This window comes from Colobus angolensis, unplaced genomic scaffold (genome assembly GCF_000951035.1).
Source record: "Colobus angolensis palliatus isolate OR3802 unplaced genomic scaffold, Cang.pa_1.0 Scaffold101, whole genome shotgun sequence".
NCBI classification, from domain to species: domain Eukaryota; kingdom Metazoa; phylum Chordata; class Mammalia; order Primates; family Cercopithecidae; genus Colobus; species Colobus angolensis.
The window spans coordinates 6154907-6174831 of record NW_012111031.1 but is presented as its reverse complement, the minus strand read 5'-3'; the positions used below and the strand labels follow the sequence as shown (position 1 = coordinate 6174831).

General features: G+C 39.9%; 1 protein-coding gene across 2 annotated transcripts in view; it reads right to left on the bottom strand.

The window, feature by feature from the left end:
* The window catches only part of CPB2 (carboxypeptidase B2 (plasma)), a 52865-nt gene extending 38307 nt beyond the window's left edge, over nt 1-14558 (bottom strand). For both annotated transcript variants that reach the window (XM_011939905.1, XM_011939912.1), the window contains exon 1: nt 14418-14558. In XM_011939905.1, the coding sequence (XP_011795295.1) occupies nt 14418-14491 (74 nt within the window). In that variant the 5' untranslated portion in view covers nt 14492-14558. The remainder of the gene's footprint in view (nt 1-14417) is intronic.
* Nucleotides 14559-19925: the final 5367 nt, after the last annotated feature.

Here is a 19925-nt window from a genome sequence, read left to right as displayed (position 1 = left end):
TCGTGGGTTCAAGCGATTCTCCTGCCTCAGCCTCTTGAGTAACTGGGATTACAGGCACACACCATTATGCCCGGCTAATTTTTGTATTTTTAGTAGAGATGGGGTTTCACCATGTAGGTCAGGCTGGTCTTGATCTCCTGACCTCGTGATCCGCCCACCTCAGTCTCCCAAAGTGCTGGGATTACAGGCGTGAGCCACTGTGCCCGGCCATACATTTTTAAATTATGTTTTCTTCTAACAAATTTGCCTTTTCATTAGTAAATGATAACTTTTAATATGCCACCTCTAAGCTCTTTTTTGCTGAGATATAGAAATAAAATTGATTTTTGGTGTTGATTTTCTATTCAGCTCCCTTGATCATTTTGATAATTTTAGTGTAGATATTTGGGGCGATTTTTCTCTTTGCAATTAATCATTACATCTACGCATACTATTAGGTTGGTGCAAAAGTAAGTGCACTGTTTGCCATTACTTTTAATGTACTTAATGTACTTCTAATATATTCTGCTTCTTTAATTTCAATGTTTATAGAGCCCCTTTTCCCCTTCTTTTTTGTCTTGCTGTGTTGCCTGGGACTCTAGTACAACATTGAATAGAAATGGAGATAAAATGCATGATTCATAATTTTTAAGAAAAACCTTATAATATTTTACCATTAAAATGCTTGTTTTAGGTTTTTGGTAGATGCCTTTTATCAGTTTAAAAAAAACTCCTCGCTCTTTGTTATGAGTTTTTATGATGAATACATGTGGATTTTAAATGCTTTCTATAAGATGAGCATATGGGTGTTCTGGCTTAATCTCTTAATGTGGTGAATTATATCAATAGATTGTTTAAAAAGCAGACACGTGGTTTGTTTTCTCACCTTTGCTTTGTTGTATTTCTATTTTGCAACTCTTGCTAAGGTTGTGAGAATTCTTAGTGATTCTTACACAGCCAAGGCAATAGATTAATGTGACTCAACATGAATTTACTTTCTTTTCACATACCACTTAGGAAAGAATTTCTTAGTAAATGTCCTCATCTCTGCAGCTCTCCATCCAGTTTCATAGGTAAGTAATAAGGAGAGAAAGGAAGCAGTGAGATGAGGGATTGTGGACTCTGTTAATGGCAATGGCATTCTTAGGTTTCCAGTATACCACTGAGTAACCTCACAAGAACTATTTTATTTAAATTAATATTAAGCTATGTTGGTGGCATTTGCCAGCTGGGAGCCCATTATTTTTTTTAACTGAACGAGATTTTTCTTTTATTTTCAAACAAATATTGCCCTTGAAATATGACGATAAATATATTTTAAATTAGAAAAAAATGCCTTCCTCTTGCTTCATTTAAAGCTAATCTTAGACTTTGCTTCCAGTTATACCCTCTTTTATGAAATAACTAAAAACCTGGATAAAATGTATGGAACAACAGCACTCAAGACATTACACAATAGCAACATGATGACTAAATGCAACATGTGTTCTGGATTGGATCTTGGAAGAAAAAGGGCATTAGTGGGAAAACTGGTGAAATCCAAAAAAGTCTGGAGTTTAGTTAATAGTAATATAACAATGTTGATTTCTCAGTTTTTACAAATATATCATGATAATATAAAATGTTAACATTAGGGTATACTGGGTGAGGGGTATACAGTTATATTACAATTGGCAACTTTTCTGTAAATCCAAAAATATTCCAAATAAATCATCTTATTTAAGAAAACCATGTACCAAGAGCTCTGGAAGCACAGAAGAGGTTATGATAACTTCTGTTTGTCTTTATTAGCAAAGGCTTCATAGAAGGGATGTCTGGGTGCATAAGAATGTCTAAGAGTGGGTAAAGGCACAATAGCAAGAGATAAAGGGCATTGTTGGGAAAATGGCTCTTGTTCATTGTTGCCAGGTACAGGATACAGGTGTTTAAAGCAAGAGAAGAATGGGAGCTAAACAGAAATGAGTGTGGGAAGTTATGTTCGTCCTCCGCTAGAGAAGGTCTTGAATGCATTCTGAGAAATTTGAACTTTATGTTATAGGCAATTAGAAGTTAGAAGGATAACATTTGAGCTGTGATTTATAAGGATAACTTTATTTGTTTTTTGTTTGTTTGTTTGTTTGTTTGTTTTTCGAGACGGAGTCTGGCTCTGTCGCCCAGGCTGGAGTGCAGTGGCGCGATCTCGGCTCACTGCAAGCTCCGCCTCCAGGGTTCACGCCATTCTCCTGCCTCAGCCTCCCGAGTAGCTGGGACTACAGGCGCCCACCACCTCGTCCGGCTAGTTTTTTTGTATTTTTAGTAGAGATGGGGTTTCACCTTGTCTGCCAGGATGGTCTCGATCTCCTGACCTCGTGATCCGCCCGTCTCGGCCTCCCAAAGTGCTGGGATTACAGGCTTGAGCCACGGCGCCCGGCCTTTATTTGGTTTTTTTTGTTGTTGTTGTTTGTTTGTTTGTTTTTGAGATGGAGTCTCGCTCTGTCACCCAGGCTGGAGTGCAATGGCGCAATCTCAGCTCACTGCAACCTCCACCTCCTGGGTTCAAGAGATTCTCCTGCCTTAGTCTCCCGAGTAGCTGGGATTACAGGCATGCATCACCATGCCCGGCTAATTTTTGTATTTTTAGTTGAGATGGGGTTTCACCATGTTGGCCAGGCTGGTCTTGAACTCCTGACCTCAGGTGATCCATCCACCTCAGCCTCCCAAAGTGCTGGGATTACAAGCATGAGCCACCACACCCACCAAGGATAACTTTAACAAGGGTGCAGGGTGGCTTTATTTTGGAAATCCTTAGTAAAATATTCTGAATTCTGGAAATAAGCCTATGGAGACTTGATCATCAGAAGAGGAGAAAAGTAGCTAGACTGAGAAATTTTATGTCAATCTCTGGTACAAGTTTAGCATAAACTGTTAAACCAGTGATTAAAGACATATGTTCAAGGATATGTATTACAGCATTATTCATAGTAACAAAACCTAAAAACCATGTGAATGCTTAGCAGTAACAGAACTGTTGAATGTTGGTAGTGTCTCCGCATTCTAGAATGCTTTTCAGTCGTTATAAAATATGAGTTTGATTTATAAACGTTAACTTGGAGGCTTTAAATGACATGTTAAGGGAGAGAAGCAAGATGTGGAAAACTTTATGAAATATGATCCTATTTTTGGAAAAAATAAGTTAGATAAAGAAAAATTGTATGTGTTAAAAGCAGGAGAAAATTATACACAAACAACACATTGTTAGCTTTGATTTGGAGGGTGAGAAATGGCAATTGAAGGCTTTGATAAGTGGCAGGGGAAAAACAAATGAGATTCTTTTTAAAAGAAATGTTCCTATAGTACCAATAAGAGATACAACATTCAACAAATGTACAATTATACACAGGGATGTATAACTACGTAGAGAAATGTATGAAAGGATGATCACAAAAATGTTCATATTTTCCCAGGATGGTGAAATTTCAGTGTTTTTCTCCCTGATTTTATGATTTTCTGTATTATTTACTTTTTAAACCCAAGAGAACTCTTACTCTTGTATTTATTCAAGAAAATTAAATTTAAAGAAAAATCTCCTTTGACTGTGAAAAAGCCACTAACAAGCTTCTCAGCAATGCTGGTAACCCTCTCATCTTACCAGCACATTCCTTATTGTTTTCATAAACAGAATGTTCTCTGGGCCCTTAGAGGAGCATAGTCACCCAGTGGGTTTTCTAGCCTTACATAGCATTTTTATTCTAGTGTGCTCCATCTCTGTTTTCACCATCTGCCACATTCGCTCTGACATTTCTAGTTCAGATGGTGCGGGACATGCTTTCTCCAAGCTTCCAAAAACCATCCTAGCTGCATGTTTGTGCCACCTCTTAAGGAACTAACTAGAATGTTAAATTCTGTAGCATGGGTGAGTGCACCTCCTCTGGGGTATAGTCCCTTTCCTTTGTTAACATGCCCAGCACTTCCACAGCCAGCGTATGTTGTGACTACCCTAAGTTACTGGCTTGGAGGCCAGGAGGGGAGGTGGGAATAGATCCTGAGGGCTAACTATAGGACATGCCATTACAGAACTGAGCTCTCTGATAGCAATGGGGATGTTAAGATCCCTATATAGAGAAGCCAGGCAGGAGGGCTTAACCACCAGTAACAAGTTGGGCACAGTTATTACAATGAGCAGTAAGGTCAGAGTGGCAGCCAGAGGACCATGACCCTCAGAAAATTGTCGAGTTGGTTAGGAGAACACAGAGTTCTTAGGCGCAAGATAGAGGAGCAGGCAACAAAAGGATTGCTCAGTCTTTACAATAAAAATAAATCAAGGCTGGATAATGAGAGAGGCTGAGGACAGCTATCCTAATCAAAAGTCATAATCCATTGCCGAATTTCTTGCCTGAAGGAGGAGTCAGGTCCCCACAGTTGCAGAGTCAAGACCCTGCAACTGTATAAAAACAGAATCTGAAAAGATCATGACTCCTTTAGTCCTTTCCCAAAGAGACCTATGGAAATTTCCTCAGGTAAGTCTGCACACTGGGGAAAGGGTAATACTCAAATATTTTCAGGTCAGTTGGATGCACGGTCAATATCCAAGTTGATTTTGAAACCCGGGTATCTGGAGTCCTAGCCTAAGTCTAGCTCGTAGCGGGTGCACCATGTCAGTGGATTCCCCCATGATTATTTCCCTGGTCACCAAATGTATAATCGACACGAACATACTAGGTAGTTGGCAGAACCTCCACATTGTTTCCTTGACTGTAAGACAAGAGCTATCATAGTGGGAAAAGCCAAAAGGAAACCTCTGAAATTGCCCAACCTCCCAGTCAGATATCAAAATTTAAAAAAAAAAAAAAAAATTCATCCTTGGGGGGAAATGACAAATATCAGTACCACCTTTAAAGACCTAAAAGATGCAGGGATGGTAGATCCCATCAAATCCACATTTAATTTGCCATCTGGATCCCACAAAAACCAGATGGATCCTGGAAAACGACAGCAAACAATCAAACTCAACCAAGCAGGATTCTCAATTGCAGCCATAGTGCTTGATGTGGCATCTTTGCCGGGGTAGAGTCTCAGGCATATGGTATTCAGCTATTGCACTGGATATGCCAGTCGGAAAAAGCACCAGAACAGTTCACATCCACTTGGGACAGACACCAGTGTATATTTACAGTCTTGCCTCAGCGTTAATTAACTTTCTCACTCTCCAGCTGCAAGATGTGTACTTGATATAAGCCCCCAACTACTGTGCTCTGAAATCTGTCCCTGTGTTAGTGCTAATACCACATTTTCCACTGGCTGCTTGCAGCTAATAACTGAGTATGGTGGGGATACTAAGGGAGGCTCTTTCTACAAAACTGGAAACTCTTCTGATGAGTTACTTTGGCTATAGGACCTTTTTTTTTTTTTTTGAGACAGAGTTTTGCTCTTGTCACCCGGGCTGGAGTACAACGGAGCGATCACGGCTCACTAAAACGTCCACCTCGTGGGTTCAAGCGATTCTCCTGCCTCAGCCTCTTGAGTAACTGGGATTACAGGCACACACCATTATGCCCGGCTAATTTTTGTATTTTTAGTAAAAATGGGGATTCAGCATATTGGTCAGGCTGGTCTCGAACTCCTGACCTCAGATAATCCACCCACCTCAGCCTCTCAAAGTGCTGGGATTACAGGCGTGAGCCACTGTGCCTGGCCAGGACTCTTTGTTGGTTTTGCCAAAACTTTCTTAAAACTGCACTACGACCTGAAATATTCCCTACCCACTTCCTTCCTTTCCTCTCTCCTCCACAGGGGTTAAGCTTGCATTGCAGTCTCATGGGTCTCCCAGCCTCCTCCAGCCCTCTCCCCATTTCTTGCACCTAAGCATTTTCCCCAACACACCTCTTGCACAGCTAATCCCATCTTGGTGTCTGCTTCTCAGAGGATCATAACTGACACAAGTAGGAAGAGGAAGTCTGATACAGTCAAGTTGATAGTGCATGGGTGCAAGTAAAAAATGAAGTGGACTGGGCACGGTGGCTCACGCTTGTAATCCCAGCACTTTGGAAGGCCGAGGCGAGTGGATCACCTGAGGTCAGGAGTTCAAGACCAGCCTGGCGAACATGGTGAAATCCCATCTCTACTAAAAATACAAAAAATTAGCTGGGCATGGTGGTGGGCACCTGTAATGCCAGCTACTTGGGAGGCTGAGGCAGGAGAATGGCGTGAACCCGGGAGGTGGAACTTGCAGTGAGCCGAGATTGCACCACTGCACTCCAGCATGGGCGACAGAGGGAGACTGTCTAAAAAAAAGAAAAAAAATGTAAGGGGTTCTGCATTATGGACTCACTCGGGTGACTGAAAGAGAGCAGAGAGGGCAATCGTCCCAAATAGCCAGAGCTTCAGTGTTGCATCTCATCATACACCTTGTGTGGAAAAGGTGTTTCCAGTGTTAGAATATGCAGGAATTCATGGATAGTGGCAAGTGACATGACTGGAAAACCCCTCAAGAACCTGGAAGAAGAAATATTGACAGATTGGAGATAAAGAGATTGGAGAAAGGGGGATGTGAATGGAACTATGGGAGTAGGCAGAAAGTGTGAAGGTCTTTGTATCACTTATTAATGCCTAACCAGGAGCACCCACAACAGAATAGACATTGAACAACTGCATAAACAAAATGACTCAGCCAGTTGATGTCAGTCAGCCTGTGTCAACAGCCACCCCAATGCTGGCACAAAGGGCACTTGAACAGAATAGCCTGATGGCAGAGATGAAGTGTGCATGGCTCCAGCAGCATGGACTTCTCTCATTAAGGCTGATCTAGCTACTGTTGCTGCCCCATGTCTAACTTGCCAGCAACAGAGACCAAAGTTGAGCCCCAGAATCAGCACCATTTCTCAAAGAGACCAGCTAGTCACTTGGTGGTAAGTTGACTACATCTGTCCTTTTCCACTCTGGGTATGGGTTTGTCTCTCCTGCCCCCAGGGCCTCAGGCAAGCATCACCATACAAGGGCTTGCAGAGAGTTTGACCCACTGATACAAGAGCTCACATAACATCCTATCAGATCACAGGCTGCACTTTACAAGGAAATTACAGAAATGGGTCCATTACCATGGAATCCACTTAGCCTCTCACCTACCACAATACCAACTTGCTGCTAGCCTGATACTGCAATACAAACGGTTTGTTGAAGGATCAATTGAGGTGCTAACTTGGAAGGCAACATCTTCCAGTACACACTTTAAATCAATACTCATATGGTGCTGTGTCCCTACTAGGTAGTATACATGGTTCCAGGAACAAAGTTGGAGTGTTTCCGTTTACCATCACTCCAGGTAACCCACTTGGAGAATTAGTACTTTAAATCTACAAATATGGACTCTGTACTTTTAAAAGTTCTGGTTTCCAGAAAGCATAGGAAGAGTTCCTTTAAACTGAAAGCTGTTGTTCCTGTCCAGTCATTTCAGTTTCCTCATGTTGATCGATTATCAGGAAGGAGAGGAGTTTCCAGGGGTTTTCTAGCCATGCAGGAAGGGTATTTGACTCCACTAATCAAAAGGACATTGAGGGCTGCACTTAGATACTGAATGTGGCATCCAGCTTAGGCATTCTGTAATATTTCCTCATCCAAATTTGATGTGTACAGACAATTGCAGCAGCCATGGCCCAAGAAGGCCCAGTGACTATGACTCAGATCCTGAGGGCTGAGGCTCTGGGTTGTCTCACCAGGTAAACCACCTACAGTAGAAGAGATGCTAGCAAAGGGTAAGGGGGAAACAGAATGGGCAGGGGAGAAGAGGAATGACAAGTATTGGTTACAGCCTCAAGACTAGCTGTAACTGTGAAGGTTGTAGTTTATTTCACTAACTTTCCTCTTGTATGTTTCCTTTAGGAAGAGAGACCAAGCAGAATCCCAGAAGAGTTGATCTCAAAGCTTATTTTATGAAGAAAATTGACCTGAGTGACACAAAGGGTTGGATTGTAGTAGATGTCATGTTTTGCTGCCTAGATCTCCATCCAGGGATGCACCCTCATTTCCTCAGCTTCTTCATTTCCTCAGCTTCTGGGAGGGTTGGCAGCTGCCATTCTCACCTGAGTAAGGACTCAGTAGGACTTGCCCTTGCCTGAAGAGAGCCGTGTTGCCCAACATGGTGCCTCCTCCAAGGTACAATCCACACCCAGTGATTAATAAACAGGGGTTACAAAGGCATGCCTGCTTTCCCCAGTTTGGGACAACTTTACCAAGCCAACCCAGCCTCAAGACTCTCTGCAGGAACAGGTGAGGCCATAGTTATGACTACATCACAGTTCAATTTCTCCTCTGCCCAAGCCTCTTTCCTTCATTCCACCACAGATGTTGATCCTGAGACTCCTTTCCAGTAAACTTCCTCCATGCAATCTTCATCTCAGAGTCTGTTTCCTGGAGAAACTAACCTGCAACTGATACAAATGCTGTTTGTTCTGTGAGATAAAACACTAAAAGTGCAATGCAAGTGGCATAAATATTCTGCTACAGGAATACAAAGTCAAATATCATTTTTGGCTTAGGTAGTCAGAGAATGGAGATATTCTGAGTTGGACTTCTGAGATAGTGGGATTTGATAGGTGAAGTGGAGATGAGATGGCATAAGACTAACATAGGCAGAATTTTGCTAAATGAATTGGAGATGAAACATCATAAGTGCAGGTGCACAAGTAGAAAAGCAAAATCAGAGCTCAAGGAAGGGGAAGTGATCCAGCTGGGCAGAAACATGGGGCCTGTATAGAGATATACCAGGAAATAAAGCTAGGACAAATGGCAGGGTAGGACCTGATTGTTGAGGGTCTTAAATGCTGGGGTCAAGATTATGGCCTTTACTTGCAAGTTGGTTGGACATGATTCTGGGGGTTTTAACAAAAGATGTGGCAAACTCAAAGCTTCCTTTTCATGTAAAGTATAGAGAAGTGGAGGTTCATATCATTAAATCACTGTAATTTCAGTGTGAACTTCCTAACAATTTGAGCTAACCATGAGATAGGACAACTTATCAAGCAATGAGCTCTCCATTATCTAAACAGAAGCTAAATTTCAAGACCATGTAGAGGAAGTCTTGTGTTGACTAGAATATAAGATGTTTGGAGGGACTTTTCTTCTTTTTTACTGATATTTACTAACTTGGATATTTTGCTAAGTGCTTTACAGGTATTCTTATTTAATCCTCACAAGGCAGTATGGTAGATAATCCATTATATTGAAAATAATGGGTCCGGCACAGTGGCTCATGTCTATAATCCCAGCACTTTGGGAGGCTGAGGCGGGTGGATCACCTGAGGTCGGGAGTTCAAGACCAGCCTGATCAACATGGTGAAACCCTGTGTTTACTAAAAATACAAAAATAAGCTTGGTGTAGTAGCTCACACCTGTAGTCCCAGCTATTTGGGAGGCTAAAGCACGAGAATCACTTGAACCCTGGAGGTGGAAGTTACAGTGAGCCAAAATCACACCATTGGACTCCAGCCTGGGCAATAGAGTATGACTAGGTCAAGAAAGAAAGAAAGAAAGAGAGAGAGAAAGAGAGAAAGAGAGAGAGAGAGAGAGGAAGGAAGGAAGGAAGGAAGGAAGGAAGGAAGGAAGGAAGGAAAACATGCTGAGTAGACAGTATTAAACTAAAAAAAAAAAAACAAAAAACCTAATGTATTAAAGAAGGAGAAGAGTCCAAAAAGTAGTCAACAAGCAGAGAAAGAAAGAAAATATAAAGGTCAAAATGTATATTATCCAAATGAGGCCTCTTTCTTAAGAAGAAAAAATTAAGGAAATTCAAAAAATAAGTTAGGAAATAGTGAGTAAAATTATGAAGTTAAAAATTCACCAAAAATGTATTGATATGTCCAAGTTCAGCTTGTAGTGAACAGACTCTTCTTATGCAGAATTTGAGCAAAGTGCTAACACAACAGAGTTAGGTAATGGGATGAGGGTCAGATCACTCTATTTTTGGAAACTGGTTTCATGACTGCTTCCCCTTACTTAGTCATAGACAGGCTATATAAAAAGCTGTTAGAGTGGAAAGAGGGAGAGGATTTGTGATTTTTTTTTTTAGCAAGTTGTTATGGTTCTGTAATAAACCACCCTCCCAAAGGGATGAAGTTTCCGGGTGTACTCCCTTCACCTCAGCCTAGTAGGGGGACTTCCAGGAGATAATGAGAGAGTTTAATGTTTCCTCAAATTTACAGACGCAAAGACTGGTGCCTGACTTCTCCTGATAAAGCTAAACCTGCATGTGGCTGGTCTCTAGTTGGCTAGATAGTAGTAGTTAAAATAGAAAGAAACACTTAATGTTAGATGTCGTCCAATAGGACCACCTAAAGGGATGGAAGGTTCTCAGCAGCAAGAGCCCGGAGGTAGAAATAAGACTCGTAGGGGTGAAGGATGGAGTCACAAGTAAATACTTGGACAAAGAAGCGTCTGTCCTGGTCCAGAGGCTTCCCCAATAAAGATGTCTCACACAACTCTAAGAAGTTAGAACTTGAGAAAAAGACTAACAAGAAAAAGAGTAAGGTGTGTGGGTGTGGAAGAGGTGAGGCAGTTGTTTTCCCGTAAATAATGTTAAATTAAACTAAATTTGGTCTGAGGATGCCTCGTAACTTGAGGGTCTACATAACAAACTGCAACCTAACTTAGAAGTTTTTTTTTTTTTTTTTTTTGCACTAACGAGGTGAGCCTCAGCCAATCACAGCAGCCAAGCTACAGCCGCCAAGCTACAGCCAATCCCATGTGGCCAACTGATCAGCCCTTGCCCAGTAAGACAGCTGCTCACCTGTAACTACTCAAGCTGCTTCTGGACCTCATTTCCATTAGATGTTTATAAACGCTGCCTGCCCACCTAGCTGAGCAGAACTCTCTGAACTTCTTGCGTTTTTGAGGGTTGATTAGAAAATTATTCTTTGTTCAATTAAACTTTGCTAAATATAATTCGTTTAAAGATTTTCTTTTAACAACAAAGATGGAACTGACATTCTAATTTCTAAATTGAGGCTATTTGTATTTTTAGCAGGACCCAAGGACTGTCGCTTAAGAGCGGGCTAAAAAGCCTTGACATTTTCTAACTTTCCATGCAAGAGCAGTGATAGATAACCCCGCCACGCGAAATGTCATGGGGCTAAGGGAGAAAAAAATACAGCTGTGTTTCGATTGCGTCTCTGAATGATACAATTACAGCACTTACACAATAACTACTTGAGAAAAAAGAACAGCCTTACACCAAAAATAGAATAAGAAGTACAAGCACAATGAAGTAACAGGTCACTTTACACAAAAAGTAAAGTGAGGCTCAAAGGGGACGAGCAAATTGCCCACGGCTGCACTGGTGATAAGTAGCAGATCTGGGGCTCGAATCTAGATCCTGAGCTTTTAATACCTATGCGACACTTCCTCTGTTCCGTCCCTTCTGAGAATGCGATTATGTTCATTGGGGTGTATTCCCTACTATGGTTTACAGGGGAGGGTTCACACTTTCATGTTCTGAAAGATTATTTTGAATTTAAAAAGCTGGCAAGATGTCTCTGAACAATGGAACATAGCCCAAGGCTGCAATTTTGTTGTACACATTACAGTGTTTTAAGGCCACTGGTGGCCTGTTCTTTGAGATGAAAACAATACATCAGTAGGAGCTAAGTGAAAGAGAGTAAGCTGGTCTCCAGGTACCCAGATAGTGTGTGAAGTCAACAGAAGGAAAACTTCCTGTGGTCTATTAATAATTCAGAAGCCCTTTATCCTCAAGCCTCTTCCTTCTCTGATTCCTAAGTCTTCTTTTCTTCCTAGTTTCGCTTACTTCCTCTTTCCAAATAGCCTGGGCTGGCAGGCTGCATTTAAGTAATCACTGCACAATACAATTACTGACTCTGTTTACAAGATTCTTGCTGGTATTTTATTTTTACCCTTCATAGTGTTTGGCTTTTAAAAGCAAATGAATAGGGAGTCATGATTTTTTGGCCGCCTTTGTCTTTGGCATATGACATTTATGCCTTTAAAACCTGTTGTTGTTGTTGTTCCAGGGCATTTCACTGATGAAACTGATCAAAATGAACCTACAGATCAGCCACTAAGAGACTACATGAATAAAAACTGTTATTAGGAAAATGATCATGGAAAAAAAATTATAACAAAGAACAGGTTTAAGAAAAAGCCAGAGTGTTAGCTTTTTTTTTTTAGAAGGGTTGATATTCTCAACCCCAGCAATAATTTGTCAAAGTCTGTTGCTCTGAGTGAAATTTGATTTCCTTTCTAGCTTCAGGAATAAGCCATTCCTGGAAAAGTGGAGCTCAGAAACATTTGCTACAAAAATTTATTTTTACTCCCAGAAAGAATAATTTGCAATGTTATTTCTAGTGAAGGGATGGAAACCAGGATTCAGATATTCATCTGTCTACAATACTGAGGTCCTCCTACCTCCCCTACCCTACAAAGGGACCCTCGCAGTATACAAAAGTATTAAATATTTTTAGTGTGATATTCTTTGGTTAAAATATAGTCACATTCTCGTTCCTTTCTTCAAGCATTAGTATCAGTCAGATTTCAGAGTATAAGCTGAAGCAACAAATAGTAAGAAAACCCATGCATGAAGATATTTTCTCACTCTTTTTTTACTATTTTATTTTTGGCTACTTCTTTTATTTGCATTATATTTAGTGTCACTAAGCTGCTATACACGTACTCATTTGAAGAGATGTGCTGAAGCTTTTGATGTGTTTTGCTATTTAAGAGTTTGGGTTAATCTCTGATCAAGATGGCGGTCTGCAATGAGTCCACCTGCCCGCCAACCTCTGCAACAGCCAGCTGAGGACACTTGCACTGGGCTGACGCTGAGGCCATGATTAGATCTGCTAGGGGGTGAGGACGATGAAACTGGACCTCCAATCCTGAACCTCTCTTCCAAGCTACATTCCAAACCAACTGTTGCCTCCAACTCCCTTTGACTAAATCTGACCTCCCTTCAAACTGGCTCTCTTCCTACTTTCCAGATTTTATAGAGGCACTGCTGTGCAGTGCACGGAGTTGAAATGAGGCTCGAGTGGGTTTGAATCCAAGCTCTACACTTACTGTTTGATCTTGGGCCAACGATTTATTCTTCCTGAGGCTCAGTTTCCTCCTTTGTAAAATGTCAGTAAAGATTCCTAGCATGTAGGATTTTGTGCATTTAAAGAGATAACATTTCTAAGTGACTAGCTGAGTGCCTGGCACAAACACAGGCACTAAATAAGCAGAGGTTTCCTCCCTTTCCCCTCACTGTCAATGGTACTGCCAGTGTGTACAATAGCCAAGTTGGACATGTTGATACCAATTTTTCTCTTCTCCCCCTTTCCCTTAATTGAAGCCAATCATCAAGTTATAGAATGTTAGAACTAACAAGAACCTTAGAAATCCTGACCATATGATTCACCAATAAAATACAGAGAAAGACATTTCTGATCAATGCAGCAATCTTGACCCCCATGTCAATTAAATAACAACCATTATTTTATGATAGAATTTGTTGCTTGACATTTGACAATCATATTGAACAAAAGAAGATCAATCAACTATAATCAGTTCAGGGATCATGTACAAACACAGCTTCAGGCTCACAAGTCAAGATCTATTCTCCAAACTGTTGTCCTATGGTTATTTACGACTATGAACTTTTTTTTTGGTGGCAGAAAAAGTATCCCTGGTACATTCCTTTGCCTTATGTCTCTTCTTTCTTTGTCATTTACTAACATGAGGAGAGGCATCTGTCTCAAAGATAATTGAAGGAGAAAGCGATCATGGAACCAAAACAAAGGGGAAAAATAAGACAATTCCAAAGGAAACAATATCAATGTTTTAAAGCCTAAAAATTGACTACTTAATAAATTACTTTACATGTACCCTGGAACTATTCACTCCATGCATTGCGTGAGTTCATTTGTGTTCTTCTAGATAGTTTATCCTGAGGGAGTCTACTAAGCAAAATAAGAATTAGAGAATAGTTCTTTATCACACAACTCTTCTTCCTTTCTTAGTCCATGCTAAATAATCATGCATGATCCAAACTTCCTATTTAACCCTTCACCCTCTTCTTCCTCCTATGTTCCATGTACAAGGGGAAAATAAATGATCCATAGTTAACTTTTTTTTATGTGAAGACAGGAAGAATATGAATCATACATCAAGTTAGAATATAAATAATTATGTTTATAAAAGATTGAATTTCTTGAATCTTCATAGTCACTGGATATGCATATCATCCAACGTTCTCCCAATAATAAAACCAGAGCCAGGAAAGAAAAAAGACCCTGTCTTTAGTGATAGCCCATTGTGCTGAAGTCTACTTATTTGTCAGGGCAACTTGGAAAGTTCTGAAAGACCTGGCCTTCAGATTTTACCATTTTGCCCACCAGCTCAATGCACTGACTTAACACGATATGTGGCAAACAAGTGAGGAGAGTTGCCCACCACAGTCTAGGATTCTATTGGGTTACCTCTGAAACGCGAAGACATGCTGCTCACAGAAGAGAACAATGGGTACAAGGACTGCAAGACTGCAAAGCTTCATCCCAACAGCAATTTTCTGTACAACAAATTTCTCTGAAGAGAAAGACCTAGATCATTGATTGCATAACAGCCTTCTTTACACACTGGTTAAAATATAATGGCATGTTCCCTCTTGTTCCTGTGGGTCAATCAACTTAGCTTCCATTTCCACTCCCAAAAAGAGAAATACTTTTGGCTTAGTTAGACTGTTGCTTGATAATTAAACACTCAAAAAGAGTATGATGAGAGTTGCTCTTAATCTAGACTATCTAGAATACGTATAACTCCTTGGGGAAGATAGGGCCAAGAATAGAAGGATGGTAATACTGTAGGATCTTGTCTGATTTGTTGCAGAACAATAGCTATAGAATATTGACTAATGGATATGTAGCCCATGTTGAGGGAGGTCTACTGTGAAGTAGTATAAATGTCTTCCCTTGCCTCTGACTTTTTCAACGTTTTAAATTTATGAAGACGTAAAAAGTGAGTTCCTCAAATGTGGCTAATCCAATCCAATGTTGAAGTGCAGTTTGTAAGGATGATTACAGGATCTCTGTTCAAAAAGATGTTTCCTTGATCGTATGGAATGATGGGTCCACCCCCGATAAGAATACTATTTCATGAAAGCTGGTTCAAGCAATATAAGACATCAGGTCACTTTGAATCTCATTTATGTAAAGGTCACTATAATAGCCATCAACTAAATCCAGGCCCATCCCCTATAATCTTGAAAGTAGCATCGAATAACATTTTGTCTAGTATGAGGCCATATCCTACCCTCTGTAAGTGGGTGGAGACCTCTTTCTCTACATTCCCATTGGTTAATGCATTTGAATGTTCTTGAAGTCAGGATTGGCAAATTTGCCAAATAAATCAGCCTGCCCACAATTAACTTCTAAAAAAGAAAATAATTTTTTTTTTTTTTTTTTTTTGAGACCGAGTCTCACTCTATAGCCCAAGCTGGAGTGCAGAGGTGGGATCTTGGCTCACTGCAGTCTTCATCTCTGGGACTCAAGCAATTCTCCTGCCTCAGCCTCCCAAGTAGCTGAGACTAGAGGCGTGCCCCACCACATCCAGTTAATTTTTTTTTGTATTTTTAGTAGAGACAGGGTTACACCATGTTGCCCTGGATGGTCTCAAACTCCTGAGCTCAGGAGATCCACCCGCCTCTGCCTTCCAAAGTGCTGGAATTACAGGTGTGAGCCACCGTGCCCAGCCAGAAGAAAATAATTGAGATTTCAAACTTTTCCTTTTGAGATTCAAAGCTCTTGAATGATATTTAATGAATTCAGGTGACCTCCACTGTAACCACTTTTTGTATAAGAAAGAAGAAATAAGAAAATACATGTGTGTCCGCTTATTTGTGGAGAAAGAAACACAGGAAAGATAGACTAGAAATCAATGAGATTGGTTATCCAAAGGGGGTGAGTGGAAACAGAGTGAAAAAGACGGAGTAGAAGAGACGGGGAGGGCCGCTTCTTTGGGTGAAGCTTTTTTAATAGTTCTGAACTTTAGAACTACTCTGAATTTTAGAACCATGTTGTTTTCACATATGTACTTAAAACAAGCAAACAAATTTTTGAAAAGAATACAAACAAAAGCAAATGAACCTGTGTTTCAAATGAATAACATAATCACACTGAAGGAGAGAGAGAAAAACCGAAGTAACTTTTACCTTATCTTTTTAACATAAAAGGTAACTCTAAAATAAACAGTCAAAATAGTCAAATTAAAATATGCTAGTAAATTCTATCAATTTTTGTGCTAATTATTTTGTACCTGTGTTTCTTTATTTTATCCTGTTTCCTCTCTGGGGAAACAGAAACACAGGATACAAAAGAAACGGACTGCACAAAAAGTAATAAATTTTAAATTACATTTCTTATTGCTGAAGCAATCTCTTAAAAGTTCCTATAGCAAAAGTCTACAGGTGATAAAATCTTTTACGCTCTGTGTCTTTAACAATAGGTTTCTTTTGCCCTCACTTTCAAAGTACTAGTTTAGCTGAATGTAATATTCAAGTGTGACGGATGCACCATTGCTGTTTGGCGTTTCCTGTTGCGTGGTAGGAATCTACTGCCCAGGTAGGTAATTGTTGTTCCCTTGCAGTTTAGCTGTCCTTTCTCCTTGGTGACTTTTAAGGGATTATCTTTATCCTTGGTGCTTCTCAGATCCATTAATCTGGTCTAGATATGAATTTATTTTTTATTATCTTGCTCAGTACACAGAATGTACTTTTGATCTGAGGATTCAGACATGTCTTCAGTCTTGGAAAATCATTTTATTATTTCTTCAGCTATTGTATCTCTGCTAGTGCCCTGTAGGGGCTCCTGTTGGAGCTTCTTGGTCTATCTTTCATGTCTTGTAACTGTCCTTTCATGTTTTAAACACTCATCATCTTTGTCTCTGTATGCTGTATTCTGGGTGAGTTTCTCAGCGCTATCTTCAAATCCACTAATTCATTCTTTGAGTCTAATTTAAACTACATAGTCAATTGAGGTGTTTTAAATAATTATCTCGATGACTGTATAAATCATTTACAGTTGGTTCTTCTGCATGTTTACCGATTTTGTTTTTATACCAGTATTTTAAAATATCATATAAGATTTTTTTCAATTTTCTAGTGGGTATGATTCCTTTAGATCTCTCATTGAGAATCCTCAGAATACTTACTTTAAAGTCGGTGTTGCACTACTTTACGAGGTTAATTATATTTGGGTAAATTTATGTTCTGAGTATTGATTTTGTTAGCTGCCTTTATTGGTATTTGAATTCTTCTGTGATTTGGAACTCTGCAAGCTCATTTTGAGTAGCAAGTCTTCCTTCAAGTAGGAAGTCTTTCATTTCCTTCTCTCTTCCTCTATGCTTACTTCTCTCTGCTTGGCACATGCCTCCAAGAAGTCCCTGTGTGTCCAGTCCAGAGCCCTGTCTTATACTGGTTTTTGGAGCAGATTTCAAAGATTCAGTCACCAAACAGCAATGACTTGACTTAATTACTGGCTTGGTTACTCCTGGTGAAGTTACCTCTCTGTCTCATACTTACTAGCAGCTACTTATAAACCAGTCCTAGGGAAAAGTGAGCGTTTTTTTTTCCTTTGTATTAGGGTACATGCATTGAAATGCACAGATCATAAGTGTATGGTTAGATTATATATATATAGTGAAATGTTTGTTCAGATCATTTGCCTGGTTGTTAATTTGATAGTTCGTCTTATTACTGATTTGTAGGAGTTATTCACATTTCCTAGACATCAGTTCTTTGTCAGATATCTGTATTGTAAATATATCTTCCTTTGAGAAGTGCCTATCAAAGTCTTTTGACCATTTTGGAAAATTTAGTTTTTTGTCATTTTACTATTAACTTGTGAGTTATTTATATATTCAGGATACAGTTCCTCTGTCAGACATATACATTGTCAATATTTTCTGACACTTTGTGGCTCTCCCATTTTCCCATTTTTTATTGATGTCTTTTGCAGAGCAGAAGTTTTTAATTTTGCTGAGTTCAATTTATCAATTTTTCTTTAATGGTTAGTGCTTTCTTGGTCTTGTCTAAGGAGCTTTGTCTAACTCAATATCATGCAAATATTCTTCTTGAAGCTTTATAGTTTTGACTTTTACTTTTAGGTTTATGATCCATCTCAAATTAATTTTTGTGTATATTATGAGGGAGGGATTGAGGTTCTTTAATTTTCCGTATAGATATTCAATTGTTTTAGCATCATTTCCTGAAAACAGCTTTCTTTCTCCCATGGGATTGCTTTGCCATCTTTGGAAAAAAATCCATTGGCTCTGTACATGTGAGTCTACATCTATAAGTTTGCAGTGATTTTTTTCCTCACAACAATAATAACTGGAGTGCTTTTGTTTTATTTCTTACGTCTTCTTTCTCCTTATGCTCCAATTTGGATATTTTCTATCAATCTGGCTTCAAGTTCACTTATTTTACCAGCACTTCCAGTTTGCTGATAAGTCCATTGAAAGAAGTCTTTATTTCTGATATATTGTTCATTTCTGACACTTCTATTTGAATTTTATTTTTTTAGAGTTTACTTTTCACTGCTGCATTTCCCATTTGTTCACACATGTATGAACAAAGATTGTCTTTGAGCAATCTCTGCAGCCGGTTCTTTTGACCATTTTCTCTTTTGAAGATCGGTCACTTTTTATACTTTTTCATATACTTGTAATTTTTTATTGAATCACAGATGTTATGTATAAAAGGATGGTATAGACTAAAGTAACTAGCAGATAAGCCCAGAATAGGTCATATATCTTCTTCTCTCATGCCACCAGTGTGAAGGACTGGAGCCAATCTAGGCCGCAGTTGAGCTGGGTCCAGGCTTTGCTGTTATTTTCGTTAAATTTTATTTGTTATATTATTATAGCAAGATCATATTCTTTCCTCTAGTCGGGATTGAGATCTGAGTGCCTGGAGGGTTTGTCTTAGTTCTCCTGGCCTGCCTGCACCCATCGTCAGGCCCAGCGCTCCTGCGCCACAGGAGGGGTCTCAGCTCTCCTGCTCTCCTCTTCCCCACCAGTAACCACAGGCAGCTGCTGCCTCCTAGGCAGCATAAGGCTGGGTTCGTTGTGGGTTTTCTCTCTGTTTTCCTGCCCTAACCTCAAACGTCAGCAGGCTCTGAGCTTCAAAGAGGTCATCTCTCTCCGATCTCTTGACTCTTCCCCAGTACAGATGACCACTGTCTTGTTCTCATTCTGGGGCTCAGAGTGCTTCGGGACTTGCGATGGTTAATTGTATGCATGAATTTGACTGGGCCATGGGGTGCCCAGATATTCGTTAAGCATTATTTCTGAATGTGTCTGTGAGAGTGTTTCTAGATGATATTAGCATTTGAATCAGTTGATTATAAAACAGGCGCAAAGAAGGTAGACTTCATCTAATCCATTGAAAGCCTGAATAGGAAAATGGGCTGAGTAAGAAAGATTTCTTCTCTCTGCCTGGCTGACTTGGAGCTGGGATATCAGTCTTATGCCTTCAGACTTATACTCAAACTGGAACTTAGACCATCTGCTTTTCTGGGTCTCCAACTTGTCGCCTGCTGTTTCTGGGCATTCTCAGCTTCATAACCATGTGAGCCAACTTCTTATAATGAATCTCTTTATGTACATGTATATACACACACACAAACACACATATGTTTATACATACATGTATCTCCTATTGGTTCTCTTTCTCTGGATAACCTAGACTAATACAGAGTTGCTTCCAGTTTCCCTGCTCTGCTGTCAGACTTTGGCAGACCAGCATGTCTGTGCCTCAGATAGGGCGTTTTCTGCTCTCCTGTCCCTCCCTCAATTTTGGTTCATTAGTTTCCTTTGCAGCATCAGCTCTCTGATGAGCTGCAAAAATTATGATTTTGGAGGTTGTCCAGCTTGTTCTTACTAAGGTAGGAACAACATTTGTCTGCAACTTTCTGTATCCTAAATGGAAACAA